Source organism: Struthio camelus, chromosome 5, assembly GCF_040807025.1.
Source record: "Struthio camelus isolate bStrCam1 chromosome 5, bStrCam1.hap1, whole genome shotgun sequence".
NCBI classification, from domain to species: domain Eukaryota; kingdom Metazoa; phylum Chordata; class Aves; order Struthioniformes; family Struthionidae; genus Struthio; species Struthio camelus.
In genome coordinates, this window is record NC_090946.1 from 60,513,510 (window position 1) to 60,537,156 (window position 23,647).

The window sequence follows — 23,647 nt, forward strand, 5'->3', positions numbered from 1 at the left end:
GCTACAAAGCAACATTCATGAAGTATCTAGATCGTAATGTGGTTACAATTTATCTGCAGTTAAGGGAATGTTTTTATGCCAGTCAAATAGGCACATGTTCCATCAAATATCTTAATATAGCATACTCTCCAAACATACATATGCATTTCACATCTGTTTTAGGACTGGACATTCAAGTCAGCCCTGAATGTAATAAACACTTCCTGAATTCTTTAATTATTCCCTGTAAGTTTTCTGTTTCTAAGACTCAACTTTTACATGTAAATGAGCCTAGTAATTCCTTAGCCAGCCAAGTTGAGAGTTGCCTTGACGTGTTTCCTGGGTACATTCTGAAAAGTAATATTAGATTGCATGACGGTTTAAGATTTCTTGAGATACCACTACCAAGAGGAAGTGTGGTAGTCATGCAATATTCACTAGCATTCTGACAAGCTGGTAGCTTTTATTTTCACTTGGCTGCTTCGTAGCTGTACGCATGAAAGAAAGGATGGGACACTAGGATACCTTTAGCGCTCTGTTTGCAGATAAGCAAAAACTTTTAGACATTTTAGTAGACTATAAATACAGAGGAAACATTTGCTGTACGGGTTTAGACCAAAGATAGTAAGCTGTTCTTGCTCCCACTCAAATTACTGGATGGAGTTTTCCTACTGAGTTTGTTGGTATGAGGATCTGGTTTGTGGTTACAAAAATCTTTCGGGAATCAGAGTGAATTCTTCCCATGTGACTAACTTTTATGATTAAATAAGTTTAGCTTTACATAAAAAACTTTAGCTGGGCTGACTACAAATGTCAGTCTTCAGTCTTTCAAAAAAACATCAGATCCTTCCCCTGAGAGAAAGAGCATGTTGAGTAAAGATGCATAGGAAGAATGCTTTCAGGCCAACTATACTGAATGTGCTACTTAGCACTGGAATCATCAAAACACTCTTTGGTTCAGAGTAATGTGAAAAGATAATAAGCTTATGGGGAACACCTGAAGAATTCTTCACCTCACAGAACCATGACAGTTTAACCCTATGATTTTCTTAGCTTCTGATGGCTGTAAGTGTGCTTTCATGTTTGATAGTTCTACAATACTCTTTGTTGTAAGAAAGCCCCGTGAATTAACTCTTTCACACAAACAGGGCAGTAGGGCCTGTGGGAGGTTGTCAGTGGTGCTTGGGTAGACACTCACTATATGTTACCTTTCTTACTTTTGTAGCTTCGCACAGGCCCATAGAACTAGAATGAGGGACTTTTTGCCAGTGTAAGCGTCTTGTAAGAGGGGAACTATATAACTAATTTCTCTTTTTAGGTAATTCCTATTTCTCTATGTTTTGTGGTGGCCCAGCTAAACCAGGGCTCTTTGTGTTGCAGTTTAAATTAGTGCAGGTAGCAGGTGGGAATCACTGGAATGTTTTTTTAGGTAAGGTCTGAATCGTGTACAATCAGAAAAGCAATACTGCAACTAGCGGTCCTCGAAGGGTTTCTTGCTGGACTTTCAGAGAATTCTTAAAAAATGGATGCATAATCAGTAACTTTTACAGTCTTCACTGTAACCTTCAACCCAGAAAATACCTAAACAGGGTGACTGCCAGAACATTAAAAAAGGTATACAGAAGGAACACTAACATTCCTTGTTTTTGTGTTCGTAACTAGTCATTATTGCTTCTGCCAGTGGCAGGATACTAGACTAATTAGATCCTTAATTTGATCCAGTATAATAGATCCAGCGTTTCTAGTGTTTATATTAGGAAGAGGCATTTCACAAACTTTTAAACAGCTAGAGAGTGCACTTAGCTAGTTTTTGGGAGAAAGAGGACCAAGTGTCTTTTAGTCTGTGTTTGTGTACATATTTCTTTTATGGAGAAATCATAGGAAATTGGGAAATGGTATGCAGATGCATGTCTGGAGTGGAATGTTTTGCAGAGGACTTTTATTTCCCCTCATCTATTTAATGTATATTTCTGCTACCAAAATATTCTAGCTAGAGGAAGAATTGCTGCAGACACTGTCAAAGCTAAAAGCAGATACATAGCTAGCCGTGCCTTTTTCTCGATTTTGTAGCTAATTTTTTTACTGAAAAATGAACATTTTTGAGTTCATGGGGAGTTCTCTTATTTGTTTATTTTCACTGATACTTTTGACAATGCCATCTACTTAGAAGTATGTGTCATTAGTATACTTGCCCAACTCAGAATGGATGTATGGCTCTACATGACCCTAAAAAGGTGCTGCCTGATAAATGAAGTCAACTTATAAAGGTAACAGCAGTTTGAAAGCTTGAATTATGCAATGGTGAAATGCATGTTCCCTTTTAGCACTGGAAATCTTGGGTACCATTCTAATTGGGTCACAGTACAAAAAAAATTTTCCTGGCTTCATCCTTGTTTTGCAATTACTGCATTTAAAAAAAAAAAAAAAAGATCCCAGTAAGGAGGGACCCATGATTAGGCCAGCAGGGAATGCTGGACATTTGAAGTGCATCAACCGTGGTTCCAGACAAATAGGTCAGAAGAAGCAGCTGGTACTGCTGGTTAATAATGCGATATATTGATAGACTCGTACTGCAGTGCACAGAATGCGTTAGGAAAGGCATAAACTGTCAGCTTGATGGAGCCTGAGGACTAGAGCAGTAGAAGACGCTACAGCTGTAGAGGTTAAGATGGACTTGATGACAATATAGTAGCCCTAATTCCTGATTTATGATCTATAATATTACTCTCTTTATCATACACAGGTTAATGCGTTACCTTCGCCAACAGCATTCAACTCAAAAAAATGAGAAAACACAACTATATAATGAACGCTGTTAAACAAGGGTCTTTCTTTTTGCAAAAAAAGTCTTCTTTTTTAAATGTGGGATTTTTCATTTGTTAATCATCAATTTTGAAAAATTTGACCATCTTTGCTCAATCCTTCAGGCAAGTAGCTTGTAAGCCTTGATAGTATAGATGCCTCTATTCCCACTTCTGCCTACTTTGTAGGTTTTTGAAAATAAAAAAAAAGAAGATAGCAATGAATATATTTTTTAAATCTTTGCTTTTCTGGGGAATCATTTGATACATGTTTAGTTGCAAAATATTGTCTCTGTAGCTTTATGTGGAAATTCTTGGGATCCAATTTTCAAATTAGGACATCTACTTTTGGCTACTAAATGCTACATTTTTCTAAATGCCTTAGGTAAGGATTTCCTTACGCTCAGCAGAAAGTGCTGGACCCAGATTCTTCAAAGAACTCTGCTTCTTTTCAAGCACCTATGAATTGAACAAGTAAAAAAAAATTGTTTAGCATCCTTTAACTCCTATTGTGATGCTAACGTGCGATTTCCTTCTCAAAGTCTTGTCATCTCTGTAAGTTTCTCTGGCTCCTGTAGTGGGTCTTTGGCTCTTTTGATCTTTCAGGCATTAAAAGGCTTTTCCAGGCCCTCATGCAATGAGTTAGGTATTTATCATCAAATAGAGCATAAGTATTTACTTAAGTGGCCTGACTTAGATTGCACAGTTGGCAGCCAGGCCCCATGCCTTGTGGAGTCTGTTTTGCATCAAAGGTACTGGGATATTTCACTACTCTGAAAATCCAGCTGCAAGTCATGACAAATAGTGGTTAAAATTTAAAGTTTAAATGCCTCATTGTGAAACTCTAGAAGTACAATTAAACTAGAAGCTCAGAATCCTGGTAGGGTGTGGTGGCAAGGGACAATAGCCTTGAAACCCTACCAGATAAAAATCCCCAACTGAGGTCTGGAAAGGCCTCACTTCTATCTTTTTTTTCCTAGTCCTAGCCAATCTTTTTGATCCACGAATGAATCTCCCAAACATCCTGTGTAGAATAATGTTTTGCTCCCATTAACCTGCACGTTCCATCCCTGAGATTACCCTCACCACGTTTCTGCTTCTTTGTTTGAACCTCTTCCCTTTCTAACATATTTTCCATAGAAAAAAAGTATATAGTTGCAGTGCAGCCTTGCAGCCGAGGCATAGGACATTTGTGCTACAGAGGCACTCTGCTGGTAGTCAGCACTACCTCATCACTTCTGAAGCAGAAGTTAGAGTCCATCTTATATAACTCCTCTCCTGTTGACTAGCTCTACCAGAATTGACCACTTTTCAGTAATCCATCTAAGAATAACCTGGTCTATTTATGTGTTATTTGTGCTTATTTAACATTCTCCAGAATTAATACTGATCTCTCAGTGGGTTTAGAGGTACTAAGAAGCACCAAAACACCCTTCCTGTTTGTTATGTTATTATCATATTTAGGCAAAAGTATGACTAGTTGCGTCAGCAGGGTGGATTCTTCCCACTCTTTCCAGAAACTCAGGGTGGAGGTAGTCACCCACTTCCACTGACTGATGATACCACAACCGTGAAGACTGGTTTTGGAGCGGTCTTGTTGGTATTCCTAGTGGAAAGCTAGGGTGCATTAAGTGCTTACAGACTCCTTTTTCCCACACTTCCAGGAGAGATTCCTCATGGGCAGGGTCCACAGCTCTATATTTATCATTTGCCCTTTCCTAAGACATCCAGCAGAACCATTTGTTTTAGTGGGGCCCTGAGTTCCTTTGTGAAAGGACTCTGATGTTGGGATGATGAGCTTTATACAGGAAAAATATGGACAGCATATGTGAGGCCTGGGGAACCCCCTGAGTAAAGAGGAGCCCCAGGGCCACTCTCAGAGGTACAGTATTTGGGAGGTAGTTTTGGTAAGACTTGGATAGAAAGGTTTAGTAAAATCTTCTTGAACTGTAAACCCTTTCATAACAGCAGGAACTAGTCTCTCAGATTAATTAGCAACAGTGGGGGTTTTGCCTACAAAAAATCATATACCCTAGTACCAGATACTACTAGCTGTATTGTTTACTGCTTTAAGTTGTCACATAGACCAGTGACAGGTCTATTCCTTCCAACACTTACTGCCAAACTGATGCTTACCTCAATAAGTAACTCAGATGGCCTGGATTCTGATAGCCTCTTGCAACTGGTGAGCTCCCAATGGTGATCATATTTGACTGCATGTGTGAATAATGGCTTACCATTGTGAGTAAATATGTGCTACAGCAGTGTTTCCAGCATAGGCTCCTTGGTAGCAATCATTACTTTTAAGTAGAGTGTACTTGTAAGAATGAATTCTTCACCCTTCACTCCAGCTGATCAGTATTTACAGGAATAAACCCAGTCTGGCTATGGGCAAAAATAAATGCCACTCATTTTGAGCATAGCCTAGAGAATTACATAAGGATGAGAATCTTGAGTTTTACGTGTTTACTCCAAATAGGAGATCTTAGTGAAGGTGGCACAAGGGAGGGAATCTTTCCTAGTATACATTATGATTTCTCCTCACCTTTTTTCCCTGCCAGCCTCCCCCTAGAAATGCTCCGAGCCCTTTGGAATGTGCTTGGTCCTTGCGAGACAGGCATGGGATGACACCACCCTCTCCCTGCTTCCCCGTTCCTCCCTCCCACCCTCCGCAGTCCTTGCTTGCTCTTCTGTTTTTCTACTTTCCCTAAATGCAACTTACTTTAAGCATGCATTATTATTAACATCCTACGGTAAAATTAAGCTATTATATAACCCATTTGTCGATCTCAGCCAATTTCTTCTATCTTTTTCTATGTCTATTTATGACGTACATCCAGACTGCGCGTCCCTTCTTTTTTTTTTTTCCTCTCCATGTTTATTTTAAAAAGAAGTAATGGAAGAAAAGATCTATTAAAAAAAAAAGCAACTAAAGGGTGGTGGGGTTTTTGGCCAAAAATTGAAAACAAATTTAAATGGGAGAGGGAGGGAAGGAAAGAGAATTCAATTCATAAGAAAAAAATATCCAAAAGATGAAAGTGTCCCTAGACTGCTTTGTCTGTTCCTTTTCAATGTGTGCATCTGATTCGTTCATCTCTGAAAGTGTGTGAAATACTTTTTTCTTTAAAAATAAAATTTCAAAACTCTACAATTGTTCTTTTCTCCCTTTTTACTGAGAACAAGGTGCTTTTTTTTCTTTTTTGCTTTTTTTTTTAGTATATCTCTACATAGCTATATTTTGATGTATTTCTTTTCTGTGGTTGAATTTCTATCTTAGATTTGGTTTGTTCCAATATAGTAATGAAAAAAACAAACAAAACAAAAGAGTTATGAATTGTTTTCTGCAATTCTTTCCCCCTACTTCCCTCTTTAAATAAGGAACTACTTCACTGGCAGAATCCCACAGCGGTACTTTTGAGATTCTCCAGAGAATCTGAATATAAAAGCAATCTAATTTTAGAATGGGGAAGGGGTGTGCCAGCACAGTCATTACATTCAAATCAGTGATTTGATGCGCTCAAGAAATCATTATCTCAAATTACTGAGGATGCTGATTTCGATTTGGTGGACTTTAGAGAAGGTGATTCTCAGAATAAGGAGGCTGTGGCTACAGATGAAGTTGTTCTAATTCCAATGCATAAAATAGTTTCCTTGTTTTTTGTTTTACTCTCTGGTTATTATTATTATTATTATTATTATTATTATTATTATTATTATTAGTTTATGTATTTTTACTGCTATTTTTAGTAGGGAAAAAGTTGGAACTGTTTTTATAATTTGAGACTCTTTAATGAAAATGTAAATATTAATACTATACTTATTAATTTTTTGTAACTTGCATGTTGAAGAAGTTGCAGCTTAGGGTTTGTGAGATTGTCAATGTTAGAGTTCTGTTCTTTCTTTTTGTTGATGGGCATGAATATGCTCATTTGTTTTTGTATATTGCCCATCCCTTCCTTACAGCCAGAAGCTCTAATGCTGCTAGATCACTCCGTACCGCCCTTACATGGACATGGCAACTGACTTACACATTCACTCCCATCATCTTCATCTCCTATGTAGTACACTCATAGATTTTTACACTCCCACTTCATCCACCCTAGGCATTTTTTCTTCCCATGAGTTCCCCCCACCATCCCTTTCTTTAGCATTGTTAAAATTTTATGTGCAGTCATCCATTCCTTGAAACACACACACACAAAAATTATAGAAAAAAAGAAAATGTTTAAAAAAATATATATCAAATTGACCAAAAAGGCAAAAAAGCAACAAACCTTGCTTTTCAAAAAATATTATATAGAGAGATATGCAAACAAGCAAAAGTAAATTCTATAAAATGTACAGCATTTTTCAACTGTAATATGCTAACAACTTTAAATAAGATAAAAGAGTTACAACCAAAAACAGCAGAAAAAAACGAGTTCGAATTTGTTAAGGTGCAAGATTTTTTTCTTTTCATGTTATGTGGTGTGGATGTATGTGTTGTTGCCTCCCTGTATCGCCCTTTGTTGTAAAACAATTATATTTAAAAAGAAATAATAAACACTTTGCTAAAAAAGTTTTTAAGAAACAACAACGAAAAAAGCAAGTTACAAGAATGTGGCAATGCTACTTGTCCAAGAGCATTCTTACACAACTTTCTTTTGTAAATTTTTCCTTTCATGCCAAAAAACATGCGGGCAATTTGTTGATGTAAGTTGACTGAAATCAATGTGGTATGCTTTCTAAATATTTTTTTATATTTTTGATTACTTTTTGTTAAAAAGGAATAATGTTTTTGATTTCTTGCATTTTTTTCACTTTTCTTGGGTTTTAATCTTTCTTTTGCTGATAAAGTGAATGACTTGTTATGTTTTTCCTTTTCTTTTTCTGACCTTGTTGTCGTGGCATTTTTATTTTCTAATGTATGGTTCTGTTTTCGGAAAATTGTATAAATTCTTTTATTTATTTTTTGAATAAGTTTATATTTGATGTTATGTTATGTGCTCTTTGTGTGTTGCTGATTACCAGATTATATTTTGCCTAGGAGGGCCTGAAGGAGCCTGTAGTAGTTTGCTCCTATTCTTTATCAGTCCTTCTCTATCGCTTTGTTTCCCTCTTTTCCTTTCCCCAGAAGAACCACCGGTAATGCTACTTTCTTTCATGCTACTTAAACTGTATGCAGTCTAGTGCTGCAGAGTTTGTTGCAACTAAAAGCCAGTGAGAATCCTTTAGTATATTGGTAGCTCTCAGGGTCTTCTTACTGCAACTCTACATTGTTCCTTCTTTATTCCAATGGAAGTGCTTTATTTCTGTTTTCTTCATTGTCGATTATGTGCCTGATGTCACAGTCAAAATGATACTCTCAAGTGTACTCTTACACGGTAAACACACCCATCATATTATGACTAGTATCAGCCTTGCTAATATCTTCCAGAAATGCTACATTTGACAGACACTTTCCTGCTAAAGCCTGTGTCCTAGACTTCTGAAAATCCCTTTGTTCCAAAGGAGGTTTGAATTAATTCCTTTAAATGACAATGAGCTTCTGGTAGAAGTAAGAAAAAACTGTACTTCCTTATAAGCACCTATGATTTCAGCATCCCTGAATGGTAATGCTGTGCAAAGTACTAAGTAGGTATCTTAGGTTCAACTGTCAAATCCCTGGAACAACTGATGCTGAAAACGGAACAAATAATTATGCTGAGTAGAAAGCTGTCATTGCCACAATTCATCGTGAGAGTTTAAAATAGTGATGGGAGATGGGAGAGAATATGTTTCATTTGGTTCAGAGCAGCTCGGTATCTGGATGCCGAAATATTCATTTTTGCTCTGGAATCCTGCCTGGAAGCACAATGTCAGGTCCTCGATGGAAAGCACTAGTATCTGTTTCACTGCTGGGACTCAAACTGTTTGCACGAAGATGACCAAGAATTTACAGCAATGAAACACATTCCCACATTAATAGGGGATTCATGACCTCTTTCTTGAACTCTGTACCTTTCTGTAGCTCACGAGCCATGGATCAGGAAGCACTGCAGTAACCGATGTCTGTTAATGTAGTTTAGGGGACTTTTCAACCACCACACCAACCAGACTCCACCACAAGAAGTACAGTTTTATGTAGCGCTTTGAGGACAGTATGGTCTCTGAAAGGAAAGGGAGATATCTGAGGTGAAAAGTTGCAGTATTCCATTGTGGAAATGATGTTTTCCTCTCTGTTACTGACAATCAATTTCAATTAAATTAGACTGCAAAAAGGAGAAAATATTAAGAATGTTCATCTCCTAGGTTTCATGTTAGCATCATCCTTGCTGTGACCTGGGACTTTGTTCTCAATACCTTCCCCTCCTCATCCTCAGAGGACTCAAAGGAGAATTAACTAAAACACCATTAGACTGAATTTCATGAACTCATTCTTTTAATGAGAAATTCTTGGCACTGATGTTGCATTGATACAGGCAGGGAAAAAGGTAAGACATTATTTTCTGTGGCAGCTATTTCATATTGGAAGTGCAGTCAAGTTTCAGAGCGAGAGCATAAGAATAAGATGTAAATGAGAAACTTCAGATGTGAAGTTTCAAATACCTGCAAAGTGGATGTGTTGTGCAGGCTTTTTGGATGGCATTTAAAAGCTCTTCAGCCGCATCTGGAAAAGAGAGAGACAATATGGGTGTATCTGTTATGGTCATTGTAAGAAGATGTTCAGGCTTCTTTTCAGTGCACCTTTTGTCCTATGTCTTTCTGATGCCTGAGACTCCAGTGAAGTAGTCTTGGCTATAAAGATGAAAGCTGGCGGCTGCTGCAGTTTTTCTTTTCTTTTTTTCCTTTTTTTTGGTGCCCTCAGCATTCATGACTCGCCTACAACATCCTCACAGTTCATAAGGCTTCTATTAAATTTTTAACACTCTGTCTTTTCCGGTGGCAGAGAACTCTTACTGGAGATCAGCCCCAGAGGTATGAATTATATATCTATAAATACACTCATAAAGCAAAAAGCAGGGCAGCTTCAAGGCTAAAGTAGACCTTTTATATCCCCAGTGATCTTGGTAGTTTAAAGAAAAGCACAGCCCTGTGAAAAAAGTATATGTGCTAGATTTAAAGGGTAACTTTTAAGGAATATACACACAGTGTTTGTTTCAGGCAATGAGAAGGCCAAGCAGAGCGCTGTGTACTTAGTTTAGGTTTTTCCACCTCACAGACCTCAGTTCTCTGAATGCTGCTTCCTGTTTGTTGTGCAGTAATTTTTGGCGGTTATACTAGTGATGAGGGAGCTAATTTTGTGTCATTATCACTGTGGAAGAAACTATTTTATCTATTTCCCTTACATGTGATTCTTTGGCATTGTGCTGGGAACACAAGCCTTTAAAAGATAAACATATTTCTTCCTTGGAAACATCCATTCCCTGCTTGGGAAAGAAAGCAAGGCATAGGTGAAAAATAAATCTGGAAAGTCATGGTGATATCTTTGGATTTCTCAAGCAATCCTGAACTCAGAGCATACCAGTGAACACTGCAAACTGGTGCTCAACAGCCAGCAGAAAAAAAGCAAACAAGGGAGAAAAGGCCTTTTACTATCAGGAAATGATCTATACTAACAAACAGAATCAAGGCCTAGTAGGAACATACGTTTCAAAGCCCAGTTTAGGTGACAGGCATATCCTTGTGTTTTAAACATGAAAATTGGGAATAAAAACTGTAAGTTTTATTTAAGTCTGCAAAGGGTTAATGTCATGATTAAAAATTGGAGACACTGCTAAAAAAATCAAAACTTAAGATAAGAAAATGCAAACATAAAACTTTCCTGGAATGTGTTTCCCCTCCAAATTGTCATGTAAAGTTTTTCCGGGGCTTCTTTTAGTTTTGTTACTGAATATCCAGAACTGTAAAGCACTTACCTTCACAGTGGATCTTTCAGAGTCCAATTCCCACATAAGAACACACTTGGCAACTAAATGACACTTTATCTTTTAAAATCTTCCAGAGCTTACATTTAAAACCGGCTTGGGGGTGTGGGCAAGAGACTTCTCCGTCAAAGGATCGCTGGCTGTAGGCAGCTTCCTGGTGTCTCAGCTGTCATTTTGTGGAAGATGGATCCCCCCCACCTTTTCTCATCTGCCTGTCATCAGCCTCCCTCTTAGGTCTCTTATGAGTCAAAATGTAGTACCAGGAACAGAGTTTTTTCCCAGATATTATATGAAAATTTGCACTTGCTTCTCTCCATAGATGTCTGTGATCATGTTTCTCAGCTTCCTGGGAGCTTTTCAGAATTTATATTCTCTGTAGTCCTTAAATAACACATTTCTTTTAGACTGAGTGGCATTTTTATCATGCCATTTTAAAAGGTGTTATAACTCCCTTTATAAATCATGTACCCCAAGAAGTATTCATATAACTTCTAGCTTGCTGTGAGTTTTGCATAGATGTCCAACATACCAATAAATCAGAAGTCATACTTCCTATTTAGAGTACTTTTTTCTGAATTACCTTCCCCCACACAACTTTTTTCTCCATCTCACAGCTTCTTCCATTATGGATAGAAAGAAAAAGCCAACAAAAAAAAAGCTAGCATCATCACTACCCTTACCCCCATCTCTCTGTTGCACCCATAAGATACGTTATCTTAAGTAAGTGTAACAAACGAATTCCTTGATGGAGACATAATCCCGAGGAAGGACTTTTAACAGGCTCCCTTTATTTTTTTAGTATACAGGCAAACATGTTGTGGATCACTGGACAGTGGAATAAAACTAGAGATTAGATTAAATGATTGTATGGGAAATCAAAGTTATTGGAAGCTTGCTGGTATGAAAGTTACTTCCCTTTTCACCTAAGAGAGATTAAGGCTTTGTAAAACTCATTTCTGATTCTGTTCTACTGTCTTCCATCCAGCAGACTTACTCAGAGCTCCAAACTGCTCTCCATCACTTAGGTGAAGTCCCACTTACCCTAGCAGCTCCATCAACTTTTCTTTGACATTTCAGGAAGGCCATGATCATTTAATAGTCATTGCAGTAGTTTTGATCATTGACTCATGTCATGAACAGCAACAAAAACTGTAGAAAGATTAGCTGGTTCTAAGGCAAGTTATGTTGCAAATGGAAACTGGGTCTAAAGAAAGGTCTTCCTATTAAATGCAAGATGTTTACAATTCCTTGAAGCCAACTCTAGGAAATTAATCATAAACTGGACCCAAAATATTACTCTTTGGAAGAAAATGACCCAGAATATTGCCCCAGTGTATGGTAGATGAACTGCATGCTGAAGCCATGTGCCAGTATAATCGATTTTAATAACAAAGGCTCTTCAAAGTTTTAGATAAAAAATTAAGCATTGCCAAACTTACTACTCCAATTGAGTATCACAGATGGTATCTTAAAATCACAGATGAATACGACAGTTTAACAGCAAAACACTGATCTTAAAAAGTCACTTAAAGGGACACTATCTATCCTTGACTTTCTGTGACTTAGATTCCGCACTCACACAATTTGATTTCATGTACATGTAAATTCTATTATTTTATTCATTTTTGGCCAGAGTTACAGATGATCTTCCCCTCTGAGGCATGCTTCAAGGTTATTCTGAGACCACCTGTTTGCATAGATTATTGATCCCGTACATGGACAGGGCTTTGGGACATATGTAAATCACATTACATGTTCCAGTTTCTACGTCGCATAGAAAACAGCTTAGATACCCAAATACAAAATGCAATGCAGCTGCCTTTGCTTTTTCCATACTTTTATGGAAGACGTGTAATTTGAAGAGATTGGCATTATTTTACCTGTATGATATTCATTTTTACTTCCTTTGTTCAGTAACAGAAGTGATATGAACATGCTGAGGCAGAAAACTAAGCAACGTATTCAAGCTGGCCCTTTGTAGCTTACCTCACAGAAAACTTTACATGAAAGTATGTTAAGAGACTATATGAAGTGCCACATTCCTTATTTTGGCCTAATTTCTAGCCTGGTACCTCTGAGTAAAAACAGACTATGTCGAATTATTAAACTGTGTCAGCACTCAGTTTCTCATTAAGGTTAAGAATAAGCAGTATTACTAGTTTAGCTGTCCAGATGTAATCAAACTGTTAAGTACCTTTTCAGTATCGCAGTACATTGCTATCCTCAATATGTAATTTGTACAAATGTACTGCTCTCCAAATATGTTTAGCATGGGATTATGATTTTAGAGGCATATTCGTTATAAAACTCCCATGGGCATTGCTGGTAGTATTCAGTGAGAAACAAGTGCATGTAACATACGGTGTCGATCAGAGAGAGCAGAGTTTTGACCCTGAGATCATTCAGCAGTCACTACAGTGTCAGACTATTCATTGGCAATTGTTAATACATAAGTCAAAGCTAGAATTATTTATTTAGAAAGTAAAATTCCTTTTGCCTCTCTTTCCTCAAGTAACATGAGTATAAATCAAAATTTCCCATGCATTAGAAATATCTCGAACTGAGCTGCACTCTCTTCTTACAGATTTAGATGACTGCGCATGGTATAAGATAAAGCCTTCAGTTTGTATTTAAATCAACTGGGTTAAGTGGCTAACCAGAGAAAAATGACCCAAGGGAAAATTTACACAAAATCTTGCAAAAGCAGGACAGCTTGCCTTTTAAAAAAAAGTCTGCAACCTGTATGTCAGCAGAAGACTATACAATCTGAACATTACAGTGATACATTATGCTTCAATAGCTATCTGCGTATCAAGAAATGACAGTAGGTGTGAAAACAACTTCTGCAGTACAGGCCTGGGCTCAAGCACTAATTTGAGTCATCAGAATCCTGACTTAGTTTTATCATCAACGGTAACACAGTCTATCACAATTTTTATTCAAATTATAGCAAAAGCAAAGAAGAACTCACAATCAAGATGATAGGCAGTAGTAGCCCAAGAAGGTGTAGAACAGGATGGTAAAGATTAAAAAGACCTGAACGGGTTTTGAGTACAGGTGTATACCTTCACGGACCTCAGTGAGTATTATTCCATCCTTCACTTTCATGAGCCTTCCCACAATTTAAAAACCAGGCAACACTCAAGAAGAAAGGACCGAATGGGAAAGGACATAGAAATTGCTGCAGAAGGAAAGACTTGAATGGCAGAGAAGAAATACCAACATTTTCTTAAATGAAAAGAATCAGAGGAGGAAAAACTGGTAAGATAAGCAGTAAAACCCATCTAAGAGAACATTGCTGCATGAAGGTTTGAAGTAATTCAGTTAAACAGTCTGATAACGAGTTGCTTAAGAAAGGTCACTGCCAAAAGTTGATGTCCTCAGAGTCACTTGAGAGTATCTTCAAAATCAAAAACTTCAGGTCCCCAAAATTTCAGAGTTTTTCACTGTATGTGCCTAGCCTAGGTTAAAAGAGGGAGGAAATGGAACATGCAGTTTACCTTAATATCAAAAGCAAGATGGGAGGGAAGAGTGAAGGGAAACCCCAGGAAAGTATGTTGGTAGCATAGTTATGGCAAGAAATCTGGATCCCTGATGCTTTTTCATAGTACCCAAACCATGTACTGCCCTTGAGCTAAGTGAGTTGAAAATGATGCAGTGCCATTAAAATGTACTAATACTCTTTTTCTTTTTTCTCTCTTTTCCATCCCAGGAGGTGAATTAGTTATCCCTCTACTTGTAGAAGACCCTTTAGATATCCCTCCTATTGCTACTCGTGCACCTTTCATTACACTTCCCCCTACCTTTCGCCCCCTCCTCACCATTATTGAGACCACCAAAGATTCCCTGTCCATGACCTCTGAGGCGGGGTTACCTTGCTTGTCGGACCAAGGCAGCGATGGTTGTGATGATGATGGCTTGGTGATATCTGGGTATGGCTCAGGGGAAACCTTTGACTCTAACCTACCCCCTACTGATGATGAAGATTTTTACACCACCTTCTCCTTGGTAACAGATAAGAGTCTTTCCACTTCAATCTTCGAAGGTGGCTACAAAGCACACGCACCCAAGTGGGAATCCAAGGACTTTAGACCTAACAAAGTCTCCGAAACTGGTAGGACTACTACCACGTCTTTGTCCCCTGAGCTGATCCGCTCCACAGCTTCGTCCTCGACTGGGATGGTGCCCAAATTGCCAGCCGGCAAAATGAATAACCGTGAGCTCAAACCCCAGCCTGACATAGTCTTGCTTCCGTTGCCCACTGCCTATGAGCTAGACAGCACAAAGCTGAAGAGCCCGCTAATCACTTCCCCCATGTTCCGTAATGTGCCCACAGCAAACCCCACGGAGCCGGGAATCAGACGGGTTCCGGGGGCCTCAGAGGTGGTCCGCGAGTCGAGCAGCACAACGGGGATGGTCGTCGGCATTGTGGCTGCTGCTGCCCTCTGCATCCTCATCCTCCTGTACGCCATGTACAAGTACAGGAACAGGGACGAGGGGTCCTATCAGGTGGACGAGACGCGGAACTACATCAGCAACTCGGCCCAGAGCAACGGCACGCTCGTGAAGGAGAAGCAGCAGAGCTCAAAGAGCGGCCACAAGAAACAGAAAAACAAGGACAAAGAGTATTATGTGTAAAAAAAGAATACTTATTTATATATAAATATATAAATACTTAATGAGATTTAATTGAAATATCAGAACCATTACAGCGAACGAGATTGGGAGATATCGTTTGTGGGAAAAAGTATTGGGAAAAAAAATTTCAGCAGTGACTGTTAATGTCTCAGTCATCGCTTGGAGTCAGCAAACTCTGCCCTAATGTATTATAAAGCACACTTAGCGTTCTGGAGATGGCGCGTACACCTCTACCCTGTTAGCGGATTTGGACGTCTCCAAATCTCCTTCTCCGCTGAACTTTCTGCAAAGGTAGAAGACTTCATGGCTTACTTGTTTCATATCTCCAAGTGAGTCTTTAACAATGTTCGTGATTCCTGACTGTATCGATAATTTTTCAGTTTACTTATTAAAAAAAAAAGGAAGGAAAAAGAAAAAAACACAAACACTATAAACAACAAAAAATATTGAACAAACTGATCTGGCCGTGTCCAGCATACATATAATTTTTCGAGATTGGAGGAGGGGGATAAATGATTTTAGAGATTGTTGTTTTTGGTTTGGTTTGGTTTGGTTTCTTGGGTTGGTTTTTCTTTTTGGTTTTGTTTACTTTTGGGCATGGGAGGGTAGGGTGGAGAGGAATGGTGTTAGGGGGGAGAGTGAACCTGGACATGAATTGAGAAGAAATCTCGGAAAAAAAATCAATAATAAATAAAGAGAGACTATTGCCATATATGAACTCAAAAGCTACCCATGGTGTTTACTCTGCATATCTGGTTGTGTTGTCTCTAGAATCCGTTGTCTTACAGTAAGTTGTTTGCTAACAACTCAGTGAAAGTGTGTGATGGGTGATGTTGAAGAAAATTATCATGGAAAGCTGGTCCCCTTGGATCTGGCTGCAGTATTCACAATTGAACTGAAGAATAAATGGGTTTGGGTCTGTTCTGAGGAGGGTTGTTGGCTTTATTTGCGAATATCACTTAGTATGCATTAGCACAGCCAAACTCAAGGGGATTTGAAGACTCAAAAAAGAATGCTTAAAAAAAATGGTTCACCATTCTGAGCTGAATATGCCATGCAAAAATAAAGGAGCCTTTCTCTGGGTTCTGGTTCTGTGACTGATTGCAATGCATGCAAAAAATAATATTAAATCAATTTAATAAAGAGATCAGAAAGATATCATTGGAGTTCAGCTTGTGACAAGACCCATAAACATCAGATGAGCTAAACAGTTGTTAAAGAATGCAAAATGAAAAATGCATAGTTTTTTTAAGACATGCTGTTTTTCATATGTAATATTTTAATTTTGTAGCTTGACATTTCAAACCGTCTCTGTCTTTCCATTTGCCCTAATCTCCCTTTTCCTTCTCTTTTATATGAAAGAAAATAAAGCTGCTGTGACACACAAAAATAATAAAGAAAAAGGAATTTAATAATATTATTATATATATATATATATATATACACACAGATATATTTATCATGGTATGTTTGATGGGACGACTGGAACAGAAATTCTGTTATGGTCTTAACATGGAACGAGAATTTTCAGGAAGAACAAAGTAAAAAGAAACAAACAACAAAAGCAAACCTTAACCTTAAAATGTGAAAGCGTGTGTGTTTTAGCTTTGTCACAGTTACCTGTGTCAAAAAAATATACAAACAAATTCTGAAATTTTGTTTACATATTTTACTACTTTTTTTGCTAATATAATTTCTATATGGATACCCTGATAATGTATATACTGTTTTATGGTTAAATTGGGAACTTCTTTTATTTCTATTTAACTTATTTAATTTGGTTATTTGGTTATTTGGTTTCCACATTTTCCCAGTTATTGTGAAAAGGATTATCTTACTGTACAGTACAATAGCCAGGTGGTTTGATGACTATGCCTATCATGTGCTATCAGGCTAAATAAGGTAGAGAGAGAGAGACAGAGAGGAAAACAAAAAGAGCTACTGAGAACTCTGGAATATCAGAAATGTACACTTTTTCTGTATACAGATGAAAACTAATCAGCTGTTTAGGTTTAGAAATCTACTCTTGCTGGTGTTTATAAGTCGCATGAATATTTGACTTTGAAGAAGTGTCATCAAATGCACACATGCACATGGGAACTTAAATTCAAAAAAGCAGCTTCTCAAACATTTAGAGAAGATGCTTTCATGCTAACAGAAATTTTCAGTGTGTGTATGTGTGCGCGTGTGTGGTACGTGTGCGTGCGTGGGAGGTTGAGCTTTTCTTTTCCTTTTTTATTTTTTATACTAAAAAGAAAAAAAAGACAGGTTTTAAAAAGGTATGAAAGCACGATTTTAGATGATTTAACTGGCTGAAACTATATAAAGTTGATTATATCTTGATGTCTGTAAAAGATTGCTGTTCTTGGAGTCTTGGAGTCTTGTGAAATGATTTCCTGCTTTCTTTCTTCCTTTCCTTTTTGCTTTCCTTTTTTAAGTTAAGGGGAAAAAATTTCCTTTTTTTGTGTAAGTTTCTATTGAACAGTTTTTAGGAACATGTGCATTTCTGTATGTGGGCTTCTACCATATCCCTGTTGTTTTATGGACAACCTTAAGAATTTTTATTTGAGTTATTGTGATGTTACTACTTTTTTTCCCTTTCTTTTTCTTCTTCCTTTTTGATTCTTTTTCTTTTCTTATTTGCATTTTATTTAAAGATATGCTTAGCAATAAAATGTTCTTCCCAAAGCCCTGGATGTTGCTGAGTTTTTATTTAAAAGGCTTAAGGGATGTTTCGACTTTTTAAAGGTAAAAAGTAGTCTCTAAAGCAGGTATTCCCCCTTCCCAGGTTAACGTCTAACCACTAGTACAGAATCATATTCATGTTTCTATTCTTTCTTTAGTCCAATGTATCTTTAGTTCTTTCTTCACAGGGACATAAATTCAATCTGAGTGTGGAGTCTGCCTCCTACTACTCCAACCCATTGTACTCCCACAACACGTGCACTTCAATGGGTAATAGAGCAGTTTTTTGGAATATGTGTTTCAGTGACATCAGATAAAAGACAGAACTGCATCCGATTGAATGCTTTTACCGCTAACCTGTTGCATAAAACAGGTTATCAGCTTGCCTTTTTCAGTGACCCTGTTTCCAAAGAAAAAGAAGCAGCTTTTGAAAGCAAAGCACAGGCATTTTAACTTCAAGAGAAGGCTCTATCTAGGTCCAGATCCTTAGACTAAAAGGTCTACTTTCCAGCATATCAGTGCAAGGTGTTTGAGGGGTAGGATTTAGGGGTTGGCCAATCCTCAGTATTTCCCTTTTGCTTAGCTCTTTGCGGCTGCGTGCTAAGGCACTGACTTAGTGTGCTCTTCCTAGTGTGCTGCCTGTTTTCAGTCTCCCTTTGAGGCATATAGCTTTTCCCAAGATATTTATGGGATTCTGAATGGATCCCTCTCCTGGGGTCATGAGTCTATACGTGATGCGCTGCTGCAACTGAATCCTTTTGGGGGGGGGTGGATGGGGGGGAGGAATTTGGCCAAAAAATATGCATATAGGAAGGTGGTCATGTGATCTTATATGAGGATCTAACTTAGGTCCTCAGAATTCCTCTATGACGCTCCACTCACACTACATAAGGAATATCATAGGTTACTTATTACAGGTGCTTTGAATTAGGCTTAGGTACTTAAAGGAGATCGTCCAATTGCACTCTTCTTTCCAGGTAGGCTCTTGGGCTCTCAAATCCCCTAACTCAGCAGCTACTTGGCCCTTTTAGTCTTACTAGCTGTTACAATCTTTTATGGATCTGCCCATGATGCAAAGTCACCACTGCTCTGTCTTTACCAAGTTGCACAGAACTTTAGCTCACAGTAGTAGGGTTTTTCAGATTGGCTATTCCCTCGCTACCTGAAGAATTTTACTTTAGAGGGGCATCTGGAGGTCAGCCAAACCACTATTTCACAGATGTTTTATTTTCCAACGAAGGACAAAATCACTTTTTTTTTTTCCCAGAGAATCTGCAGACGTTTTTGAGCAGTGTTTTCCACATCAGGTTTCATTTACAACCAGATTTTAATTGGGATATATTCTGATTGTTCAGGTATTACCTGTAGTTTTCTCCCCTTTGTTTGCTCACTTTTGCATGGGTAAGAATATTTGTGTGTATGTACATTTTTTTTGCTTGTTTGTTTTTTGTTTTTTTACTGTTTTCAGTTCTTCTGTGAATTGTGTTCTAATACCTTACGGATTTTTCAGAAGTCTCTAAACCACAGATTGAGGCACACTAGTCTGAACTCCTCTCCACTCCCATCTCACTCCCAAAATCACTGAATTCCTGGGTGATAACTGGTAGCTATTATTCCCAATATCTAGTGCACTCAGCTGGCATGTGAAAGATCTAGGTCTGCACTATCTGCCTCTTCTCATATTGCAAAAAATTCCCTTATCACAGAGCACTGGGTGTTCTGAGAAAATAATTTTTTTTAAATGCTTTTCTCAAAACCTGTTATACTTCATACCATTATGTGAAGTAAGAAATTTCAACCTGATTTACCCTAACTCTCTGGCTAGTCAGTCTTTTTTGATTTTCTCTGTCATCTAATGACTATTTTATTGCTTAACCTAAAGGAAAGTGGCAGCAAGGAGGCCTCTTTGTTGCCCAAAAGGCTTGTGGTTGTTGCACTTCCTGGGATTATCACAGAGTTGTTGAGGTTAGAAAAGGACTCTGGAGATCATCTAGTTCAACCCACCCTGTTCAGAGCAGGATCAACTAGAGCAGGTTGCTCAGAGCCCTGTCCAGTCAGGTTTTGACTACATCCAAGAATGGAGACTTCACACCCTCTCCGGGGAACCTGTTCCAGTGCTCAGTCATCCTTATAGGGAAAGAGGTTTTTTAATGTTGAAATGGGATTTCCTGTATTCCAGTTTGTGCCCATTGCTTCTTGTCTTTTCACTGGGCTGAGTCTAGCTCTGCATTTTTTTACTTTTTCCCTATCAGGTATTTCTACACATTGATAAGCTCTTCCCTGAGTAACAGTCCCAGGTGTCTCAGGCTTTCTGCCTATAACAAATGTTCCAGTCCCTTAATCATCTTCATGACCCTTCGTTGGACTCCCTCCAGTAAATCCATTTCTTTCTTGTACTAGGAAGCTAAGCACTGGAACCAGCATTCCAGGTGTGGCCTCATCAGTGCTGAGGAGAGGGAAGGATCACTAGGACTTTGCATTTCCTTTGTTGAACTTCATGTCTGTCCACTTCTGCAGCCCAGCAAGGTCCCTTTGAATGGCAGCACAGTTGTCCGCTGTATCAGCCACTCTTCCCAATTTTGTATTGTCTGGAAACTTGCTGAGCGTGCGCTCTGTCCCCTTGTTCAGGTCATTAATGAGGATGCTGAAACATATTGGTAAACCAGTACCAACTCCTGGAGTACTCCACTAGTGATTGACCTTCAGCTGGACTTCATGCTGCTGATCACAACCCTTTGAGCCCAACAGCTCAGCCAGTTTCCAGAAAACCTCATTGACTGCTTAGTTAGCTTGTACTTCATCAGTTGCTATGGGACACTGTCAAAAGCTTTGCCCAAGTCAAGATAAACCACATGCACTGTTCTCCACTCATACAGTGAGTCAGTCATCTCATTGTAGAAGGCTCAAGCATAATTTCGCCTTCATAAAGCCATGCTGACTACTCCCAGTCACCTTCTTCACAATATGTTCAGAAATGACTCCCAGGAGGCTTTACTGCACATCAGGATGGACCATTCTCAAGCTTGAAGGAGGTGATCGTTGAAAATCAGTCAGGTCTGGACTGGGCCCTTCTTCTCTCTTCTCTTGCCTTGTTCCTTCCTCTCAGGATCCTGAACTCCACCATGTTAGAGTGACTGTGGCCAAGGCCACCCTAACCTTCATGTTTCCAACCAGTTCTTCCTTATTTGTAAGTATCAGCTCCAGCAGATCATCTCCCCTCATTGGCTCCTTGATCACCTGTGTGAGGAGATTATCATCAGTGCACTCTAGAAATCTCCAAGATGGCTTGTGCCTTGCTGGCTTGCCCTTCTAATAGATATTGGGGCAGTTAAAGTTCCCATGAGGACCAGGACCTGTGAATGTGAGGTTTCTTCCAGTTATCTGAAGAACGCCTCCTCTACTTCTTCTCGATCAGGTGTTTTTTAGCAGACCCCCACCACAGCATTGCCCATGTTGGTCTGCCCTATAATCCTGACTCATAAGCTCACATCATCCATCCCCAGGCAGAGCTCTGTGCATTCTTGCTGCTCTGTCACACAATGGGCAACTCCCCCACCACCCTCACACACACACTATCCTGACCTGTGCTTCCTGAAAAGGCAGTATCCATCTGTTGCAGCACTGTAGTCATGATGCATACTTGGATGCTTCAAGCCAATCAAAAAAAGGATAAAATGGCATTTTGTTTACTTCTTTCCTGCTCTGAGATGCCTGATTCTAGTTAAGAAAGTAGATTGACTTGATTTAGATGGCTAGCTTCAGGAAAAGATTCATGGTGGCAAATCTGGAGCAGACACAATTGCCTTGCCACCATACCCGAGTTAGGAACATAGGTATTTTCAAGAAAAAAAGCTTAGCAGGGGCTCCTCTTCTCAACATTTTCTACCAGTAAGCAGCATCCCACTTACTGCATCACTTTCGAAAGATACATGTCTTAGCAGCCTAGTTCTACTCTTTCCAAAACTGTTTAGCACATCTCTGCATCTTTCAGAGTTGTAGAGGTTCTTTGCAACTTTACTAATGAAGTTAAGACACTTCATAGAGGTCTCAGCACTGATGGTCTCCATCCTTCCCAATGCTGGTGTTATAGGAAAGGAATAGCAAGGTTATTCACTGCTTGTTCCTTCTCCAAATACTTCTATTCATGCCTCTGGGCTGAGAGAGAAGGGCAGAGGTGCTACTCTACCCTGCACCTGTTGTAACTGGCTGTTTTACTTCCCCAGGAGGGGAGAAAAATATTGATCAGAGAGTTTTGACATTACAATAAAAAAAGAGATTCCACGGTGCAAGTATCTTCAATCATCAGGTGGTGATGACTCCCAAAGAAGGCAAAGACATATAAATTGTAATAAATGAATGTGGCTTGACGCTTCAAGCCAAAGTTAGGTATGGTCTTTTATTTTCATGAAATATCAGTGTTTTAAAGCTATCAGTCCAGAGCGGCATGGAGGATCACAGTCCTGTCAAGTGCCCTATTAGTATATCCATATAGTTATGTGCAGCTGTTCCCATTTTATCATATACAAGCCTTAGCTGCCAAGGTTGGCATTGGCTTCCTAGAAAATATTTCTCATTTTGGGGGGGGGGGGGGCACAAATCCCTGCCTTTTCCTCCCCCATATTCAAGCTGTAACAAAAAGAGGTGGAAACACAACAAGATTTGCCTTCCAGCTATCTATTGCCACGTTTGAATTTAGCATGGAAACAAAGAGTAGCAAGAAAGCTGGGCGCACCACTGTCACAGGATCTCATGGTGACAAGAGACACTCACAACAGAAGAAAGACTACTGCCCGCTGTTGTGCTCAGAGAATGGGAACCTTCCTCAGCTGTGAGAACACATTTGCCAAGGTGTTGATGAAGCATTGCAATCAGGGTGTTGTGGGAAAGCCAGGAGGTTGGACGGGGGACAGCTTGATTAAAATAATTCTTTCTCCTTGTTGGAGAAAGTTTCCTGACAGTAGCAATATTTGTTGGCTCATTTAGGAAACAAAATGAAAACCCCTTATCTAATTTGGTAGAATACTGCCTTACGTGTAGCAAGCCATCCCATTGTGGTTTCTCATCAGACCGTGCATGCTGGTCTCCCAGTGCGGTACTTCCTATCTGTCCCCAAATGTTGCTGATAACCTCCTTTCTCTAGAGAGCCTGTTCATGTCTTTCACTGAGCAGCCAATATGGTACCATTCAAGGTAGAGTTTCAGTAAACATTTTGGTCTGTAGGGATTTGACATTTATGATGTGGCCACACTGATTGGTGAGAGAAGAACAGAGCACGCACATACAAGAGATTAAATCGGATTGTATGTAGCTGAAGAAGGGCTTAATTTGTAAAGATATTAAGATGGCTAATTCTTATGAAAACTGGGGAAATTAGATGCATAGATACATTTAAAAATCTATGCAAAATCTTTTTGTTGCATTTCAGCATACTAGCCAGATGCTGTTAAATAACTAGTATTAATTGCTTGGGCTTTTCCTGTAATAAATGTTTTAGACAAGTAGGGGATAAGATTTCTTACTCTCTCCTTTACACAGGGTTTACAGAATGCACATGCCTTCCAAATACTAGTCAACATTTCATTAATCAGAGATGATTCAGGTCCGCTGTAAATTACCTGGAGAGAAGCCCACTTCAACATGCTAGCATGGAGCTGTGTG

General features: G+C 38.9%; 1 protein-coding gene across 4 annotated transcripts in view; it reads left to right on the forward strand.

The window, feature by feature from the left end:
* NRXN3 (neurexin 3) overlaps nucleotides 1–17,992 on the forward strand; it is a 1,027,384-nt gene extending 1,009,392 nt beyond the window's left edge. For 2 of the 4 annotated variants that reach the window (XM_068946692.1, XM_068946693.1), the window contains one exon: nucleotides 14,682–17,992. In XM_068946692.1, the coding sequence (XP_068802793.1) occupies nucleotides 14,682–15,304 (623 nt within the window). In that variant the 3' untranslated portion in view covers nucleotides 15,305–17,992. Of the gene's footprint in view, nucleotides 1–14,378 lie in introns of all 4 variants that reach the window. The other 2 variants (XM_068946691.1, XM_068946694.1) reach the window with 2 other exon arrangements.
* The last annotated feature ends 5,655 nt before the right edge of the window (nucleotides 17,993–23,647 follow it).